The 17,368-nt window shown below is 40.6% G+C and overlaps 1 protein-coding gene across 1 annotated transcript in view; it reads right to left on the minus strand.

The window, feature by feature from the left end:
• Window positions 1–530: 530 nt before the first annotated feature.
• The window catches only part of IBTK (inhibitor of Bruton tyrosine kinase), a gene marked incomplete at both ends in the record, with an annotated part of 50,637 nt that continues 33,799 nt past the window's right edge, over window positions 531–17,368 (minus strand). The window contains 4 exons of the mRNA XM_081998090.1: window positions 531–656; window positions 4,125–4,257; window positions 4,360–4,428; window positions 12,625–12,777. Coding sequence (XP_081854216.1) covers window positions 531–656; window positions 4,125–4,257; window positions 4,360–4,428; window positions 12,625–12,777 — 481 coding nt within the window. The remainder of the gene's footprint in view (window positions 657–4,124; window positions 4,258–4,359; window positions 4,429–12,624; window positions 12,778–17,368) is intronic.

Raw genomic sequence — 17,368 nt, forward strand, 5'->3', positions numbered from 1 at the left:
TGCAACAATCAGAGAACCAGTACTTACACATATAACTTAAGAAAACCTGCATTATCAAACTGTACTTTCACATGAGTTCAAGCACAAACTTTTTCCAATATTCCCAATTTGCCAGAAAGCTCTGAAGAACATACCACCCCCAAACTTTAACAATGTATAATTCTGCATATTCAATACCATACTAAATCACAAAATAAACACTCGCTTTTCAGCCACCTGTGAATTTAACAAAAACCCCTCACAATTTAAGATTAACAAATGCATTTCCAAACTACAGCTTCAATGTAACATTACTAATATGTTCCGTTAAAGAAATCTCTCAAAACATACATACAATATATACTGTGGGTAAAGGACACAGTGAACACATTATTTCCATTCTCTCTAACAAATACCTAGTGATTATGTGCAGTATTTTAATGCTGATGTTAAAAAACTACATGATTCCTGTTCTTCCAGTCCCGTTTTACTTGTAACAAGAATTGGAACTTCAGAAGTGCACATACAACGTGGACTGTGAAGACTATGAATTAGTGCTTGTTCCACATAGGTGCTGCTATAGGTCCCTGTGGAGCCCTTTCAACAGTCACAAATTCATCAGGGTTGTCAAAAGCTTCATAGTGGATTAATAAATCTTGAATAGCACACTCCTCGATCTGGAAGGAAAGAAGATCATGTAGGTCAGTGTCAGATCTACATTTACACCAGTAGCATGGTTATGAACAGGCTTTACTTGTCCTGAATGCATGTCTGCTACAGATCTCCTAATCAGGAAGAAGTAGGACAACTTAAAGAAACCTCATGTTTGCAGGCCCTGCTCCTCATGGGAAACTTGAGCCACCCTGGTACCTGCTCAACAAGCAACACAGCAGGGCACAAGCACTCCAGGAGGTCTTCATTGGTGAAAACTTCCTAACACAGATGATCAAGGAGCTGATGAAGGGAGACACTCTGCTGGATCTCATACTTACAAACAAAGAAGGACTGATCAGGGATGAGGAGGTTGAGGGCAGCCTTAGCTGCAAAGACCATGAGACAGTGGAGCTCAGGATCCCGAGAGGTGGGAACAAGACAAATAGTAGGATAACAATCCTGCGACTTCAGAAGAGAAGACTAAGATTTGTTCAGGGATCTGCTTGGGAAAAATTCATGGGATATGGCCCTGGAAAGAAGAGGGGTCCAGGACAGCTGGTTGATTTTAAGGATCACCTCCTCCAAGCTCAAGAACGGTCCATGCTAATGAGCAGGAAGCCAAGCAAGAGTGGCAGGAGGCCTGCATGGACAAAAAAAAGCTCATGACAAAACTCAAACAAAAAGGAAGCATACAAGAGGCTGAAGCAGGAAAGGTGACCCAGAAGGAAAACAGAGATGCTGTCTGAGCATACAGGAACAGAATTAAGAAAGTCTAATTGTTTGCATGGCAAGGATTTGGTAGTGGTGGGGGTTCCAGAGACGGCTTCTGTGAGAAGTTTTTAGAAGCTTCCCCTGTGTGCAGTACAGACCTGCCACTGGCCAAGGCCAAGCCAATCGGTGACAGGTATGATACACATGCCTCTGGGATAACATATTTAAGAAGGGGGGAAAAAACAACATGTGGCATTTGCAGGCAGAGAGAGGAGTGAGAACATGTGAAAACAACTCCGCAGACACCAAGGTCAATGAAGAAGGAGAGGGAGGAGGTGCTCCAGGCACCGGAGCAGAGATTCCCCTGCAGCCCATGGGAAGATCATGGTGGGGCAGGCTGTCCCGCTGCAGCCCATGGAGCTCCACGCTGGAGCAGATCTCCACCTGCAGCCCGGGGAGAACCCTGTGCTGGAGTAGGTAGATGCCTGAAGGAGCCTGTGACCCCATGGGAAGCCCGCACTGGAGCAGGGTCCTGGCAGGAGGCTGGAGCAGGTTTGCTGGCAGGACTTGTGACCTCGTGTGGGACCCACACTGGAACAGTCTGTTCCTGAAGGACTGTACCCTGTGGAACGGACCCAGGCTGGAGCAATTTGTGAAGAACTGCAGTCTGTGGGAAGGACTCACATTGGAGAAGTTCATGGAGAACTGTCTCCCATGGGACGGGCCCCGTGCTGGAGCAGGGGAGGAGTGCAAATCCTTCCCTTGAGGAGGAAGGAACAGCAGAAAACAATGTGTGACGATCACAACTCCCATGCCCTGTCGTCCTGTGCTGCTCGTGGGGGAGGCGACAGAGAAATCAGGAGCAAAGTTGAGCCAGGGAAGAAGCAAGGGGTGGGGAGAAGGTATTTTAAGATTTGGTCTTATTTCTCATTATCCTACTCTGATTTTGATTGGCAATAAATTAAACTAATTTTCCCAATTTGAGTATGTTTTGCCCGTGACAATAACTGCTGAATGATCTCCCCCTGTCCTCATCTCAACCCATAAGCTTCTCATTGTATTTTCCTCTTTGGTGGGCACCTGGCATCTAGCCAAGGTCAACCCACCACAAGGTCAAAGCCTGTCTGGAGTTGAATCTGCCAAGGGACATGAAGGGCAACAAGAAAGGCTTCTACAGCAGCAAAAGACAACATGGGCTTGCTGCTGAATGACAAAGGACATTGAAAAGCCTGGAGAACTAACAGCTGCCTTCATCTTGGTCTTCAGTGATATGATCAGCCTTCAGCAATCCCAGATCCCCAAGATCAGAGCTAGCCAGTATGACTGCACGCCCACTCTAAATAAAATTCTTTGAAAGCTTGTGGTGATAAGGGTTGGTTTCTGAGGATTGGAAGGAAGAAAATGTCATTCCTACCTTCAAGAAGGGCAAGGAGATCTGGGTGACTACTTACCAAGAAAGTGGTAAGTACCACTTAGTACCTAGAAAAGTGGTAGAACTTAAGTACAGACTAAGAGCTTAAGTGAACAAGCTTAAGTATGGACAAGATAAAGAGACAGTGAGATGGACTGAAAACTGCCTGAACCAGTGATCTCAAAGGGTTGTGATCAGTAGCACAAAGTCCAGCTAGAGGCCAGTCACTAACACCAATACTGAGATTAGGGCCAGTACTGTTTAACATCTTCATTAATGACCCGCACGATGGGATAGCGTGCACCCTCAGCAAGGTTGCACACAGTACAAAATTGGAAGGAGTGGCTGATATGCCAGATGGTTGTGCTGCCATTCAGAAGGACCCAGACATGCTGGAGAAATGGGCTAAGAGGAACCTCCTGCAGTTCAACAAAGGGAAATGTGAAGTCCAGCTCCTGGGAAAAATAACCATTACATACTGGGGGCTGACAGGCTGGAAAGCAGCTTAGCATAAAATGATCTGGAGTCCTGGTGGACAAGCTATTAGCCAGCAGTGTGCCCACATGGCAAAGAAGGGTGACAGCCTCCTGTGCTCTACGAGGGACAGCATTGCTAGCAGATAGAGAGGTGATCCTTCCCCTCTACTCAGCACTAGTAAGACACAACCGGAGTGCTGGGTCCACTTCTAGACTCCCCAGTACAAGAGAGTCATGGACATACCAGAGACAGTCCAGTGAAGGGACACAAAAACGATTAAGAGTGTGGAGCATCTGACATACAAGGAGACGTCGAGCACACTGCAGTTGTTTAGTCTGGAGAAGAGAAGGCTCAGGGAGATCTTATCAAAGTGTATAAATATCTGATGGGAAAGAATAAAGATGACTGTGCCAAGAGAAAAGATAATGGGCACGGATTGAAATACAGAAAATTGCATTTAAAGATAAAAATCTTTTTTACTGTGAGAGCTGTTAGACACTGGAACAGGTTTCCCAGAGAGGCCATGAAGTCTCCATCCTTGCAGATATTCAAAAGCTGCCTGGACATGGCTTTGAGCAACCTGCTCTAACTGACCCTTCTCTGAGCGGGGGTTTGGACTAAACAATTTCCAGAGGTTCTTTCCTTCATTCTCTGATGCTGTGAATGCATTAATCATGCAATTTGATATTTGATAGTCAATAGTCAACTTGACTTTAATATAGGCCTACCTTATCAAACAGCAATGTGAAGTTAGTATTAAATGATATTTAATATCATTATGTAAATGATACTAAGCGTACCAGTACATAATTAATCCTAAAAACTGATCTCTGAAACAGCCATTGGAAAACTACTTGTGTAACTTCACAGCTGCAGTAACTTAGCACTTTACCTGGATCAAAGCCAAAGGTTTTTCTCTGCTCCTAATAAGAGCCGCTTCTTGCTGGAGCTCTTCCTCTACAATAGCTGAAAACATGACAGGTGCTATCACAGGAGAGCTAGTTGGTGATGCCGCTGACCAAGGACTGCAAAAAACCCCAAAATGACATTATGAGGCAACATCAAGAACAAGGTCAGCACAACACACAGAAAACAAGCTCCAGAATCTAAGCCACTGTCAAACTTACTTATGACTCTCCAGCTGTGGGGAATCCAGAACATGGCCTTCCAGACCTGAGCTACTTCTAGTGGTGCACCTGGAAAAAGGCAGGAAATGAGAGTGAAAGTTACCAACAGAGCATTCTTCTACATTGTATTGTGAAGGACAAATTTATAGTAGGCAATTTTCAAATTTGTAGTTTTTTTCCAGAAAAAAGGCATTAGGATGTAATGCTGAATTTGTCTTAAGTGTGATACTGTCACTAGAGGAGACACTGATGCTCACTTCTGATTACCAGAACTTAATGGATTTTCACCTTGGGTGTTAATTCTGGCATATCCTAACATTTGAGCATTTGAACAAAGGTGCTTTTTTTTTTTTAAATAAAGGTGGTTTTTACATGTAAAACAGTCAACTGAGTTATGCACTAACAGCACTGTTTGTGCTGGTTTTATACATGTGTATGTTTTATAAATGTATAAATGTTTGCAATTAATATGAAAAGAATATGGCTCCAAGATAAAAAAACAAACAACTGTCCTGTACTCAAATTATATGTTTCATGTGAAAGAACCAGTGCTACAATAGCACTAGTCAATTATTTCCTCAAGTATAAGCCCAGAAATTACGGACTTTGAGTACATATCCTGCAACCATCTCCTACATTCATCAGAATAGCATAAAACTAGAATTAATTGGGAAAAAAAAATCCTGAAGTATCAGTAAAGAGTTCCCAACAGGAAGATATTTTATTCAGTTGCAAAAAGTTAATCTCTCAACAAAAAAAAGTCACATTTGGTATACTGTATGCCTTAAGCAACAAGTAGATTTGTCAAAAAAATACTACACCAGTAGGGAGAGAGGGACCTATTCTTGTCATTTAATACCCATCTTTGGCAACTTTCGCCATTTTCAAAACTCTAAAACAGTGCTACAACATACTACGAAATGCTAGCAGACTTTTTATAATTATTCAATGGTATTGTAAAAAACTCTAAGGGTGTTGGTATTTCAATAAATCAGTCTCAATTTCCTTTAAGGCTGTGGTAACACTAAGTGGCCACAAACTCCTGGAAAAGAGGAAAAATCTATAGAAAGCTAAGAGAATTCCAGTAACTGCTAAGTTCTCTGCCTAGAATATTTTCCCCAGAACACAATTCCAAGGACAATAAGAACCATGATTCCTACTGCTAAGCAATGAGGGCAAGATCTCAAAAAATGTGAAATGCAACATCCATCATCAAAAATGGCATTTAAATGAACCATGCCCAGCTTTTTGTCACACAACATAATTTTGCCCACCGAACAGCCAACTACTCAAAGACCAGAATGAACACAAATTTAACTCGCTCAGGGAAAAAAAAATATATATATCTGCAGCAACAGCTGCCAGGGCATAACACTGGCCTTCAAAAGAGGCCCTCCCTTGAATCAAACCCAGCAGATATATCTCTGCCAGGTCATATTACCTCCATTGGGAAAGCACAGTTTGTGTTTGTCAAGATGATCCTTCCCCTCCATTTTCAGTAATGGTGATCATATTAGGCACTGTCAGGACAGCCAGTGGCACACGGTAAGGAGAGGAAACAAAAAAGGTGTGGTACTCTCCAAACTGGATGTTTCTGGATAACAACTATTCCAGAGCTTTGAAAGAAATGACACATGAAACAACAGCTCCATGGAAAAAGTAGTCAAATCTGCTGCACCATGCTCCAGATTGAGTACCTATATAGCTGCAGTTCCTTTATTTTTACCTCATTAATACACAGCGCTTTTTCCATAGGTGTTAAAGAATAGTTAAAAATGGAAAAAAGGTAGAAATTCAGCATCTTGTAAATTTTTTTTCCTGTTTTATCTTTGGTAAAAGAAAACCAATGGCAGATTAGAGAATCCCATTTTATTTAAGAAAGGTATTGGGTCATGCCAGATGAGTGTGATAAACAAATATGGGAATTCTATAAGACACTGAATCAAGTGCCACATAATGATTTTTTTTTTTTTTTTAAAAAAAACAAGTTTCTCATACCTCTCCTACCTAGCTAATTCCTTACTCACTTTACAGCTGGGCTGATCATTATTCTAGAGAACAAGTTAACTAAAAGTAATATAACTAAGTCAACATTGGTGGACACAATAAGCAGCAAGGCTCAAACCAGCAGACAATATTAAGAGATGCTATTAATTTAGCAAAGGATAAAAATGAACAGTATGACTGTGGAACAAAGCAATGGGAAAGGACATTCAGAAGTATGAAACAAAAGATTATGTGAAGTGAAGGCTGTAGTAGCTATAAGCTGCGAGTTTTTCAACTTAAAGAGAAAAAGGAGAATCCAGGGTGTACTCATAATGAGAATGAATCAGAAGTATGTGGCTGGGGAAAAAAAAAAAAAAAGTTGTTTCTATTTGAAACAAATACTTTTGACAACATATACCACACTGGACAAAGCTTATTTGGACAAGCTTTCAGTTTTGGTCTCTTATGTTCAAGTAAGAACAATCTAAACTGTCACAGATGCAGATAAGAGTAACTGGTATTGAGTCTTCTACTGATCATCTTCTGAGAGAAGACTAAAAATTTTATCTAACCTTGCAAAGGAAAGAATGACAGAGAATGACTACACTTCATATAGACAGTATCTGGACTGATTTCTGATACACAAGGACAACCTCCTCAAAACACAAAACCAGATCATTTCAATGTGCCTTAAGTCAAGCAAGCACGGCAGAAGGTTGGCAGGAATGAAAGGCAACTCTAGATGAACTTCAAATTCAAAAAGGACACTTATAAACAGTGGAAGCAGGGACAGTCTACACTAGAGGAAAACAGTAATATTACTTCTGTGTACAGGGACAGAGTTGTAAGAACCAATGCTCAGCTTGGAGCTGAAACAACTGAGGGATATGCAGGGCAAAAGGAAGGGCTTCTGTATTAGCAAGAAGAAAAACAAACCAACCAACCACAGAGGCTTCCCGATGACTAGAAAAAGCTAAGTGTTATACCCATTTTCAAGAAGCAGGGTATGGGGAACTACAGACTGATGAGTCTCACCACAATCCTGGGGAAGGTTGTGAAGCAATTCCTTCTGAAGTAATTTCTGAGCACATGTAGGACAAGATGACTGGGAACAGCCAGCATGGATTTATGACACAAGGCAAACTGTGTCTGACCAACCTAATTGCCTTCTATGATAGGATGACAGGTTCTGCAGACAACCAGAAAGCAGTGGATGTCATGAAAGCCAAAGAACTTGGCCTCAGCAAGGCGTCTGACATGTTCTGTTATCATATCCTTATACTCAGTCTGAAAAATATGGACTAAGTAAAGGGACTACAAGATGTGTGGAAATGGGCTGGATTGGAGAACTTCTGGGGTTGTGGATTAGCTGTACAAGATCCAACTGGAAAGCAAGTGCTAGTGGTGGTCCTCAGGGACTGATACTGGGACCAATCCTGTTTAGAGTCTTTGGTAGAATAGAGCGCATTCTCAGCCAGGCCACAGATGGACCAGGAGAGGGTGAGAAGGGTGCAGCAGTCCACACTCTGGATGCCAGGCTGCCGTTCAGAAGGCCCTCAAGAGGCTGGAGAAATGGGCAAATGAGAACTCATGAATTTCAGCGGCAAGTGCAAAGTCCTGTATTTGGAAGAAAATAGCCCCACGCAGCAGTACAGGCCAGAGGCTGACTGGCTAGAAAGCAGCTCTGCAGAGAAGTACCTGCAGAGTCGTGGCTGGCAGCAGGTCAAAGATGAATCGGCATGTGCCCTTGCAGCAAAGGCAGCCAACTGCATCCTGGGCTGTACCATTAAGAGTGCAGTCAGGCAGTCAAAGGAAGTGATTCTTCCCCTCTATGCTAAGTCTACATACAGGGTATCATACCCAGTTTTGGGCTCCTCAGTACAAGAAGGATGCTGCCAGGCTGGAACAAGTACTGTGAAGGGCCACCAAGATTAGGGGCTGGAGCATACGAAAGGAAGAGCTGTGTTTTGTTAATCCTAAAAGAAGGTGGCAAAGGGGAGATCTCATTGCTGTGTTCAACTACCTAAATGAAGGGTAGGGAAAAGATGCAGAAAGAATATTCTTAGAGGTGCACAGTGATAGAATAAGAGGCAACATACACAAGCTGCAGAACAGGAAATCCCAGTTAAGGGGGAAAAAAAAAATATCCCACTGTGGGGATACCATACACTGAAACATGTTGCCCAGAAAGGTCAGGGTATCTTCATACTTGGAAGCAGTCACAGCTCAACTGGACCAGGCCCTAAGCAACATGATCTAGTTTGACTTATTTTGAGCAGAAGACTGAATTAGAGAATCAAAATTATTCCATGATTTCAACAGCACGGGACTACTTTTTAGCTGAAGTCTAGATAAATCAGCTTCCAGCTTTTACTGCACTTGAGAAAGATAATAACTTAATGAAAAGCAGGAAAGAGCCAGAGAAAAAGAGGGAAGGAAAAGAGGATATGAAGGTAGTTTTTTGCTTGCTGGTTTGTTTAATTAAGAGCATGTTTGTACAACTTACTAAATGCCTTTATTCTGGTGTCATCTCTCAACTTTTATCTTTTTCCACCTGCTTTAATAATGTTCATCTTCCTGCACATTTGACAGTAACCAACACCTATCCAGCCCATTTGACAACTACACTCTTCTTCCCATTCACAATCCAAAGAACTCACAGCACTACTATAAATCAATCCAAGTAGATTGTTATACTTAACAAACCTGTTTCAGTACAAAGTTATTTCCAGATCAAGACTTCTAAACAAAAAAGAAACCAAAAAACCCAAATAACAACCAAAAAAACCCACCACAACAGAAATTTCCAAAACCTGGAATTAATAGTTCCAACGTCACAGCACATTCTAGTGATCAATTAAAAGATAAATTTAAATACCTATGTCATCCCCCTTAATTTAAATGTGGCTTTAAAATGTAGGAAGCAGTTCAGATATTTTGAAGCTGTTTGTACATACGTACATCTGTGTTTCTTGCTAGCAAGACACTCAGTCCAGATATTAAATCAACTGCAGATATTTCAACATGCTAACTTAATTCCTCAGCTGGCATCAAAATAACTAGGAGAAATGGAACAGACGGGAAATGGGAAGCTAGCATATACAGAAAAATGGAAAAAAAAGCCTCAAAAATACAGAACTTGGAAACCTGGAAGTCCTGAAAATTAAAGACTGATGCAGAGACATAAGTGGTTCTGCATGGAAACAAACCAGACAAGTATCATCAGTACTGAACCAACCTGATTAACTCAGTTGGCTGAACTTGCCATGACTCCTGCACAGCCACCAAGATGTCCCAGCACTCAGCTCCCCACTGTTGCTTGAGGATTTGTTCATTTGAAGCCAGTTCAGGTCCGGTGCCTCCCTGATCTAATGACTGCTTTCAGAAAAGGAACACAAAGCCTGGTCTCCTGCAGAACCCTTTGGGTTTTGCTGTACCATCTGACTCATGTACTACTTATTAGCTCATTATTAGCCATGCCAGAACTAGGCCATTCCCACGCGAAGCCACAAAGACTTGTTTCCACTAAGACTCTTCACTGCTCCCTGAAGTAACACAGTGAAGACAACCCAGGCTGCCACAACAAAGTTAAGTCATGTCAGGCCTATGTTTTTAGCTTGGACTATGAGCTACACACGCACAGCTGCAGAGCATAACTCAAAAGGCTGAGATGTCCCTGGAAACAATGCGGCCACATCCACATAGACCAGCTTTTGGGCTGATCTGCCTCTGGACTGAATCCAGTTCACATCTCCACATTCATGATGTGGTTCATTTACAGAGAATTTCTGGGTTGCATAAATTGGGAGGTGACAGTATATGGAAGAGTGTTTATGCAACCACCAAAAAACCCTCATCCAGATACTTAAGAAAATTGTCAGTTTAATTACTGCACAGTTTATCCAAAGAAAAAAGACAAAGCAGGAACAGTAGCCATGCAAGTATCTTCAATGTTCCATCAGAGAGTCTGATATCAACAGATGAGGATTACTTATGCTCCACATACATGCAATTTTCTCTCCTTAAAAAGGAAGGGGTAAGGGTGTGGACAATTAATCTTCAGAGAAGTAGCCCTTGAATGTCCCAGGCAAAAATCAGAGTCTGCTGTGACAGGAACTGTACGGTCAAAGAATAAAATCACCTCACACTAGAAACTCAACTCCTAACTTTTAGATGGATGAACTAGTCACCTAGGCTCTTTATACCTAATAGAGAGAAATAAGCATCTTCAGACACAATTCAAAACAACCTGGAATAGCTCTGGAAGTGCCATCTTTTCTAACTGATTATAGTCAATCTAGTCATCTATGCTCCCAATAGCTTAATGTATCATTTTCAGATAGCTAACGTATTAGCCCTGCATTCAGCTCAAATAATCCACTTCGAGAGCGTGCAGACTGGCCAGACTGCACAGACTAGACAGGGCAATGCAAAAGGAAAAGAAATGACTTTATGAAGATCACAGAGCAGGTGTGACAAAACTAATAGCATCCAGTGCAAATTCCCTTATCACCAGCCCTTGCCATCTCCCATATGGCAAAAAGCTTTATTATTTTGCTAGCAACAAAATTAATGATACCTGTTTTTCTGCAGATTTGTGCTTAATGTCCCTACATCTCCACTCACCACAGTAACTTCAGCTTTACCCCTCTGTTCCTGAAGAATGCCCACCTGTCACATACACTCTCCAAATCCCTCCTACGTGTCCAACACCATCCCACACACAATGTTCCTATACTTCTATCCTCATTTTGTTCTTATCTAACAATAAGACACATACTACTTCTCTCCTAGGGAAACACCAGTTTCTATATAAGCTGAGCAACCAAGAGGGAGGCCCAGCAGAACTTTCTTTTCCTTATGGAGGGGACAGATTTTGGAGGGGGCTGGAACAGGAGTTCGTAAGAAAACTGGGAGGTAACGGGCATCAGGGCTGCCTGTGCACCAACAGGCTCTGCAGACTCCCTTCCCTCAGTGCAGCTGTGTAAACCTGAGTCAGGCTGCTATAAACAGAGTTGCATTGTAAGCAAGAGCTGTGCGAAGGCTCACGGCGGCTCCTCCTCTTTACTCAGGAGCTGCATTTAAGCTCAGTCTCTCAGACTTAGGCTTTCTTGAGCTACGCTGCAGCTATGCCCAAGCCAGCCTTGCTGTTCCTGAGCCTGCCTCACCCCAATGGACCTGTTGGCGCTCGCTGATGGTGGCTCACCCTAGTTTGTCATGGAGCCTGCCCTACTCACCTCACTCTGGCACAGTGGGGTTGTGCCCTTGCCAGGAGGCCACTGCCCAGCCGGTCCTGCTGTCACCCTTGGCTCCCCTGCCACCATGGGGCAGTTGGGCTGCGCTGCTTCCTGACGGTGGGTGAGAGAGTAAGATTTTCAAGCCCTCTGTCTCGTAAATATATTTGAAATGCATAGCATTCAAAGTTACTGATGATAGGGGGAAGAGATGCAGGTGGGTGGGCAACTCAGTCATACAGACCTTCAGGAATAAGGCTGAGATTTCTTCCCTCATCTTGAAGACAGTTGTTTTAATCCAAAACCAGAGGTTTTATTGGAGAATGCGTGGTTAAAACAATTTGACCAAAGAGCAATATTATCTAATAACTAGACATATAATTCAAGTGAACCTCAGAACAAGTTATTTTTGTCCTTAGAATTGTAGTCCCCCAGTAATTATAATACACAGACATAACCAGTGCCTCAATATTTCAGTAAGTCTTCTTAATCCATCAGCTTATAAGAAAACTCTGATCAGGAAATGCCAGAACTGTGTTTGAATAAACTGCTTTTATCCACTCAGTGGTTACACAGAAATACTCCCAAGCAAACTCTGTTTCATGCATGCTATATCTGAATGCTAAAGAATATCCAATTTCTACCGAAGTTAGAAAATGTAAGTTTACTATTTTTATACATTCACACATATACAAATGTACACACATACATGTACGTATTCTATTTGGAGCCTGAAGTGTTTGTGGCCCTATATATACATACACACACTCACACATATACACATGTCCATATGTATAGACACAAATACCTCGAACCTCAAACAAAATATTAGCAGCGGCATTAAATTGCTTTAGTCTTTAAGATTCCCATTCAAAATAGTATTCTGTTCATAAAATTCTATTAACGGAATCACTAAACAAATGCTTACAGGTTTTAGGGTTTTTTTTAAATGATAATTCTATCCTTTCTTATTTTGCAGAATTTCAACATGTTATTATGGTTCTTGTGTAATGGTTGATCAATTAGAAGACGACTGCTCTCTTACCTTACAGTGTTTTGGACTGATGAATCCTCACTTCCTTTATATCCAGCTCTTTTGATACCAGTACCAGGTGAATTATTCGCACTCATACATTTTTCTTCTTCCATTACAAGGTCACGGAATGACTTTGGCAAAGCAGAATGTAATGAAGATGACCTTTAAAAAACAAACAAAAAAAACCCCCAAAATTCAAATAATTCATTTTATACTTGCACTTTCCAAGACTCCATATTGTTCCATGATTCAGATAGCAAAGAGGGCCTTTTCAGTTACTAAAAATAAAATATTACTTAGCTTTTGTATCTCACCATTGTGCCTGATACACCCCATTCGCTAAAATAAGTCAATTTGGGTCAGAGAGGTAAAAACGTCAGAAAATAAATACCTATAAGAACAGAACAAGCCATATTATGGAAATTTTATTAGCAGAAAAAAAAGCAAAAACCTAAAACCACCCCTCCATCTATTCCCCCTGAAGCCATCCTCTTAAAAAATAATTTTATTGTAACAGAAACCTTGTCTTAGACAAGCTGTACCTTTTCTACCAGTATTATCCCTTTAAAAGTATTCTCATAAATCACACAATGCTCTAGCACTTTCATTCTAATACTGTTAGTTTACCACCATGGAAGTCAAGTATAGCTGATCTTCTTTCCCCAAGATACTGAATGAGTTCCTCATATCTGCTGGAGGCTCTATAAATCACTTAATCCACAGTGAAATTCATAAAACTGATATGCTTTGGTTTCTTTTACTTGCCCAAGTATTATGTGCACTGTTACTGAACTAAAGCCTGCATATTATCTTTCAAAAATAAACCAGTATGAAAATACAGCAATTTAGCATCACAACTATTCTGAACATTTTCTGATCCAAAAGCCTTTTTATTTACAGAATTCAAGGCAGTTACCATTAGTCTTTCCTTTACCCCATCAAGACTTTGGAATTAATTCTTCACACATTTACTTACATTCAACTTCACTAACATAGCAGTCCCACTCATTGTCAAATATACAAAATACATATTGGAAGAATAACTCTACTCATTATCTACTCAAAGAAATAAGAGACCAATTATAAACACTACTGAAGTAAAACAAGCTTTCTATACAAAGCTAATTGTGCAGCTACCGTAAGAAGGGAAGCATTGAAGCCAAAGGCTGACAAACTATATCTATGTGGTATACAATTTAAGATAACAAACATGAGGGAATTAAAATATTGTAACACTCTATATGAACTCTTGCAACAACTGAACCCCATGCTAGACCACCTAGGCTTATGTTTGGGGTTTTTCTGTTGTTGGGGTTTTTTTTCTGTTGGGCTGGGGCGGGGCGCGGGGGGGTTAATACTTTGCAAGCGGTGCAGAAGGCATAGAAAGCAGAATGGGAGCCTCCAATGCAGGGGTAAGTAATTTTTGCACATCCTCTATTCTTACTACCAGCTGGCACACAAGAGTCCAGGCAAGTGTTTGACCAGAACTTCCCTAAACTTGCTTACACTAAGTAGGCAAATAGTTCCCTTGGGATCTGCTGTCAGAGAAGCTTCTTGTGCTACTAAGAATTTAAGTAGCCTACTCATTTTCATGATAATTCTGTACTGCAATCAGATCCACATGCAACACAGCACCAACCACCCCCCCAACAACCCCCCCAAAAAAAACAACCTTGCGTCATTCTCAGCTTGTGAACCTATCCAAAACAATTAGTGGTACCCTAAAATGGTTCGGCTAAAATTTTCCTAAAATTAACAACTCTAAATTTCAGCTTGTCCTGCCTGATACCCTGTCACTTCTGTCTAATCTGTAGCACTAGAAAAACTGATCTATGCATCTTTTTTTTTTAAAAAGTGGAATATTACTAAGTTTCTCAAAGCTGTAATTGCAAAACATCAAAGCATGAAGTTCCAACACAGCTGTTGATGTTTCAGTATAAACTGGAATACTGACAAACTAACAACCTAGACATTAAAATACACAACTGTTAATTCTCAAGACAGACTTCAAATTTCTTTGTGCTTCCACTCTTGAAAAGCCATAGGCTCTCCTGAGCTTAAAAAAAAAAAAAACAAAACAAATAAACAACACCCCCCTCCCTCAATCAAACTAGATTTGGAGAACTAACAAACTTAACACCTAGCTTCTTGCATGAGATACTCTCAAAATATATTACTAGTGTGATTTTTTTACCCCCACCCCCTCCTAATTTCCACTTTTCTTCAAAGAAGGAAACATAGGTTCAGTCCCCCAAAATCTATGAAACTGGAGGTTTCTTTTGGTGGAAAAGGTAGGGCATTGTGTATGATAGACTCTGTCTTTCAGTCAACCAAAAAGAGCCAGAATGTCTCACACCCTTCTGGCAAGTGTGGTCATTGCACATCCAAGATGAGTATCTTGTTTCATTGGAACACAAGTTCTACGGCTTTGACTATATTGCATGCGTGGAAAGCTCAATCCATTGCCAAATACCCTCTAATAGTCCATTGTGAATTTACAGAATATAACTTTGCAAATATAGTATTAGAGCAGCTGAGTAACACTTACCATTCTACCGTATATACAAAAATACTTTGAACAACTAGCAGGGGCAATCAAATAATTGATGGCTTGCCTAAAGCAGCTTAAAGTTTATTCAACAAACTCTTCCAGCAGCTAGGCATAATTTAAAATATTCATATACCTCCCACTGGTTCTTTGCTTGAACTCTTGAGCTACCGACATTTTCCAGATCAGCAGCCAGAGGAATGCTGCAGAAGAACGTACAGAATCTTGCGTGGTGACCACATGAGCATTAGACTGGATTCCATCCTCCTGAAGTATACCCCGGCCTTTCCAGTTAACATGGTTTGTGTAACACAGTAGAGGCCAGCTACTTTCAAAAACTGTTTCATCAGAACCTTAAGAGCACAATATATTTTCTGGAGACAATAATCTAAGCATATTCAAAACTCAGTCCATACTTGCTTTTTAAATGCAAGGAACAGTCCATTGGCAGTTGGTAGTTTAAAACTAAATAACAGGTAAAAACTAAATAACCGACAGGTAAAGAATTATCTATCAGAGAATAGATGAATAGCATGAATAGTCAAACTATTCAGATGTCAGATCAAGGAAGTTATGCCTTAAAAAAAAAAGTAGATAGATTTTATTTTTGTTTTTTCATGTAATATGGGATAGCATAAATCAGTATTTCCTGTGTTGGTCACCATCTGATTCAACTGTCAGTCTCTCCCAGCAAATTTTAAACATCAGAGCTGTAATTGCCCTGTGACACCTCCATTAGCTAAGCTTAATAACTAACTTACTGCTTGACCTGCAGTATCACCTGTGTAAAGCAGGGAGCGTGTTCTTTGGAGCGTTTGAGAGGATCAGTGTTAAGGACTCTGAAATTCATACCCTCATTAGAATTCAGAAGACAAATCTTGCAAACCTTGTTTCTCCTACTGTGAAGGTCCCAATTACAGTTCAGAGGTCAGGTAGGGTCTGAATCCTTAGGTGCAAAGCAACTCATTCCATTTCCTCTTTAAGACGAAACTGTGTGCTTTTCCCAATGTTATATCAAAGTATCTTTTGGGGGCTGGGGGAGTAAATGAGACCCTAAATTTTGGTATTAGGTATACATGGTTGAAAACAAATTGAGAAGACAGATATTTAAGTCCTGCTTATATAAATCAAAACAAAAGAATTCAACCTTTTCTTAGATTCACTTGAAATACTGTGTGCTGGATATTTTTAAAACTAGGTCATCTTAGGCAGTTCATTTTTGTAAATAACTATTGTAGTAACATACCTCTATAGCTTGTAAGCTGGACAGTAGAAATAAATGGCATGTAACTATTTATTTTAGTTATAATCAACCCATGATATACAGATGCCTACAGATTTCTTGTCCCTACTTTCACCGACCCTTGGAGGAATCCCAGCCATCACTGTCAGAATCACTACTTGATGCCACATTACCTTGAATTCATCAAACAACTGCCCCTTTCATGTCAGACTGACATGATCCTTGACAGGCCCTGTAAAATACTAAAGCCCTTTAACCATAAGGCTGAATGTACTCTATGGTGTCACTAGAGGGGCAAAGATTGTTCTGATGTCATAACTGGAAGTAGAATGCCATTTTAGAATCAATTATTATCTGACTTATAATGCATGATTTTGGGATGATTACAACATACTCTCACAGTTTTTCACATACGTTACTGCTAAGTATTTTGAACACCAGCTCTATTTTACCATCATTATGTTCTGGGATTTTACTGTTATTACTACGGTTTTAAACTAAGATAAACCAACAGACCTATACTGAACCTCAAGTAAATCTAAAGGCACTTCAAACTCAAGGTGCTTATCATAAAAAGAAAGATGAGGTAATAGATACATGAAATAGAGTAGAGAAGCAAGTAGTTCTAGATATTACCCTAAACCTTTTGACACAGAACACATCTCAGGAAGCAACTACTGCCAGGAAGCAGCCTACCTTTTTCTCAGCCTCTCACTAGTGGTCTGACTCTTTTTTCTCAAGTTAAGAGTATGCAGATAGGTATTTATTCTGTAGTAATTAAACACATTAAATTTACATAGCTTGCAACTTTTACAGTTATGCCTTTATGCTTGCATCCAGTACCAACTCTAAATGTGAAAAAACAAAGCATGAATTGGGCTAGCACCTCACTACATTCATTGTTGTAAACCCAGTTCATTGAACAGATGATAAACAATTGTGACATTGACTTGAACATTTAA

The sequence above is a fragment of the Phaethon aethereus genome (assembly GCF_964289735.1).
Source record: "Phaethon aethereus genome assembly, chromosome: 3".
Lineage (NCBI taxonomy): Eukaryota > Metazoa > Chordata > Aves > Phaethontiformes > Phaethontidae > Phaethon > Phaethon aethereus.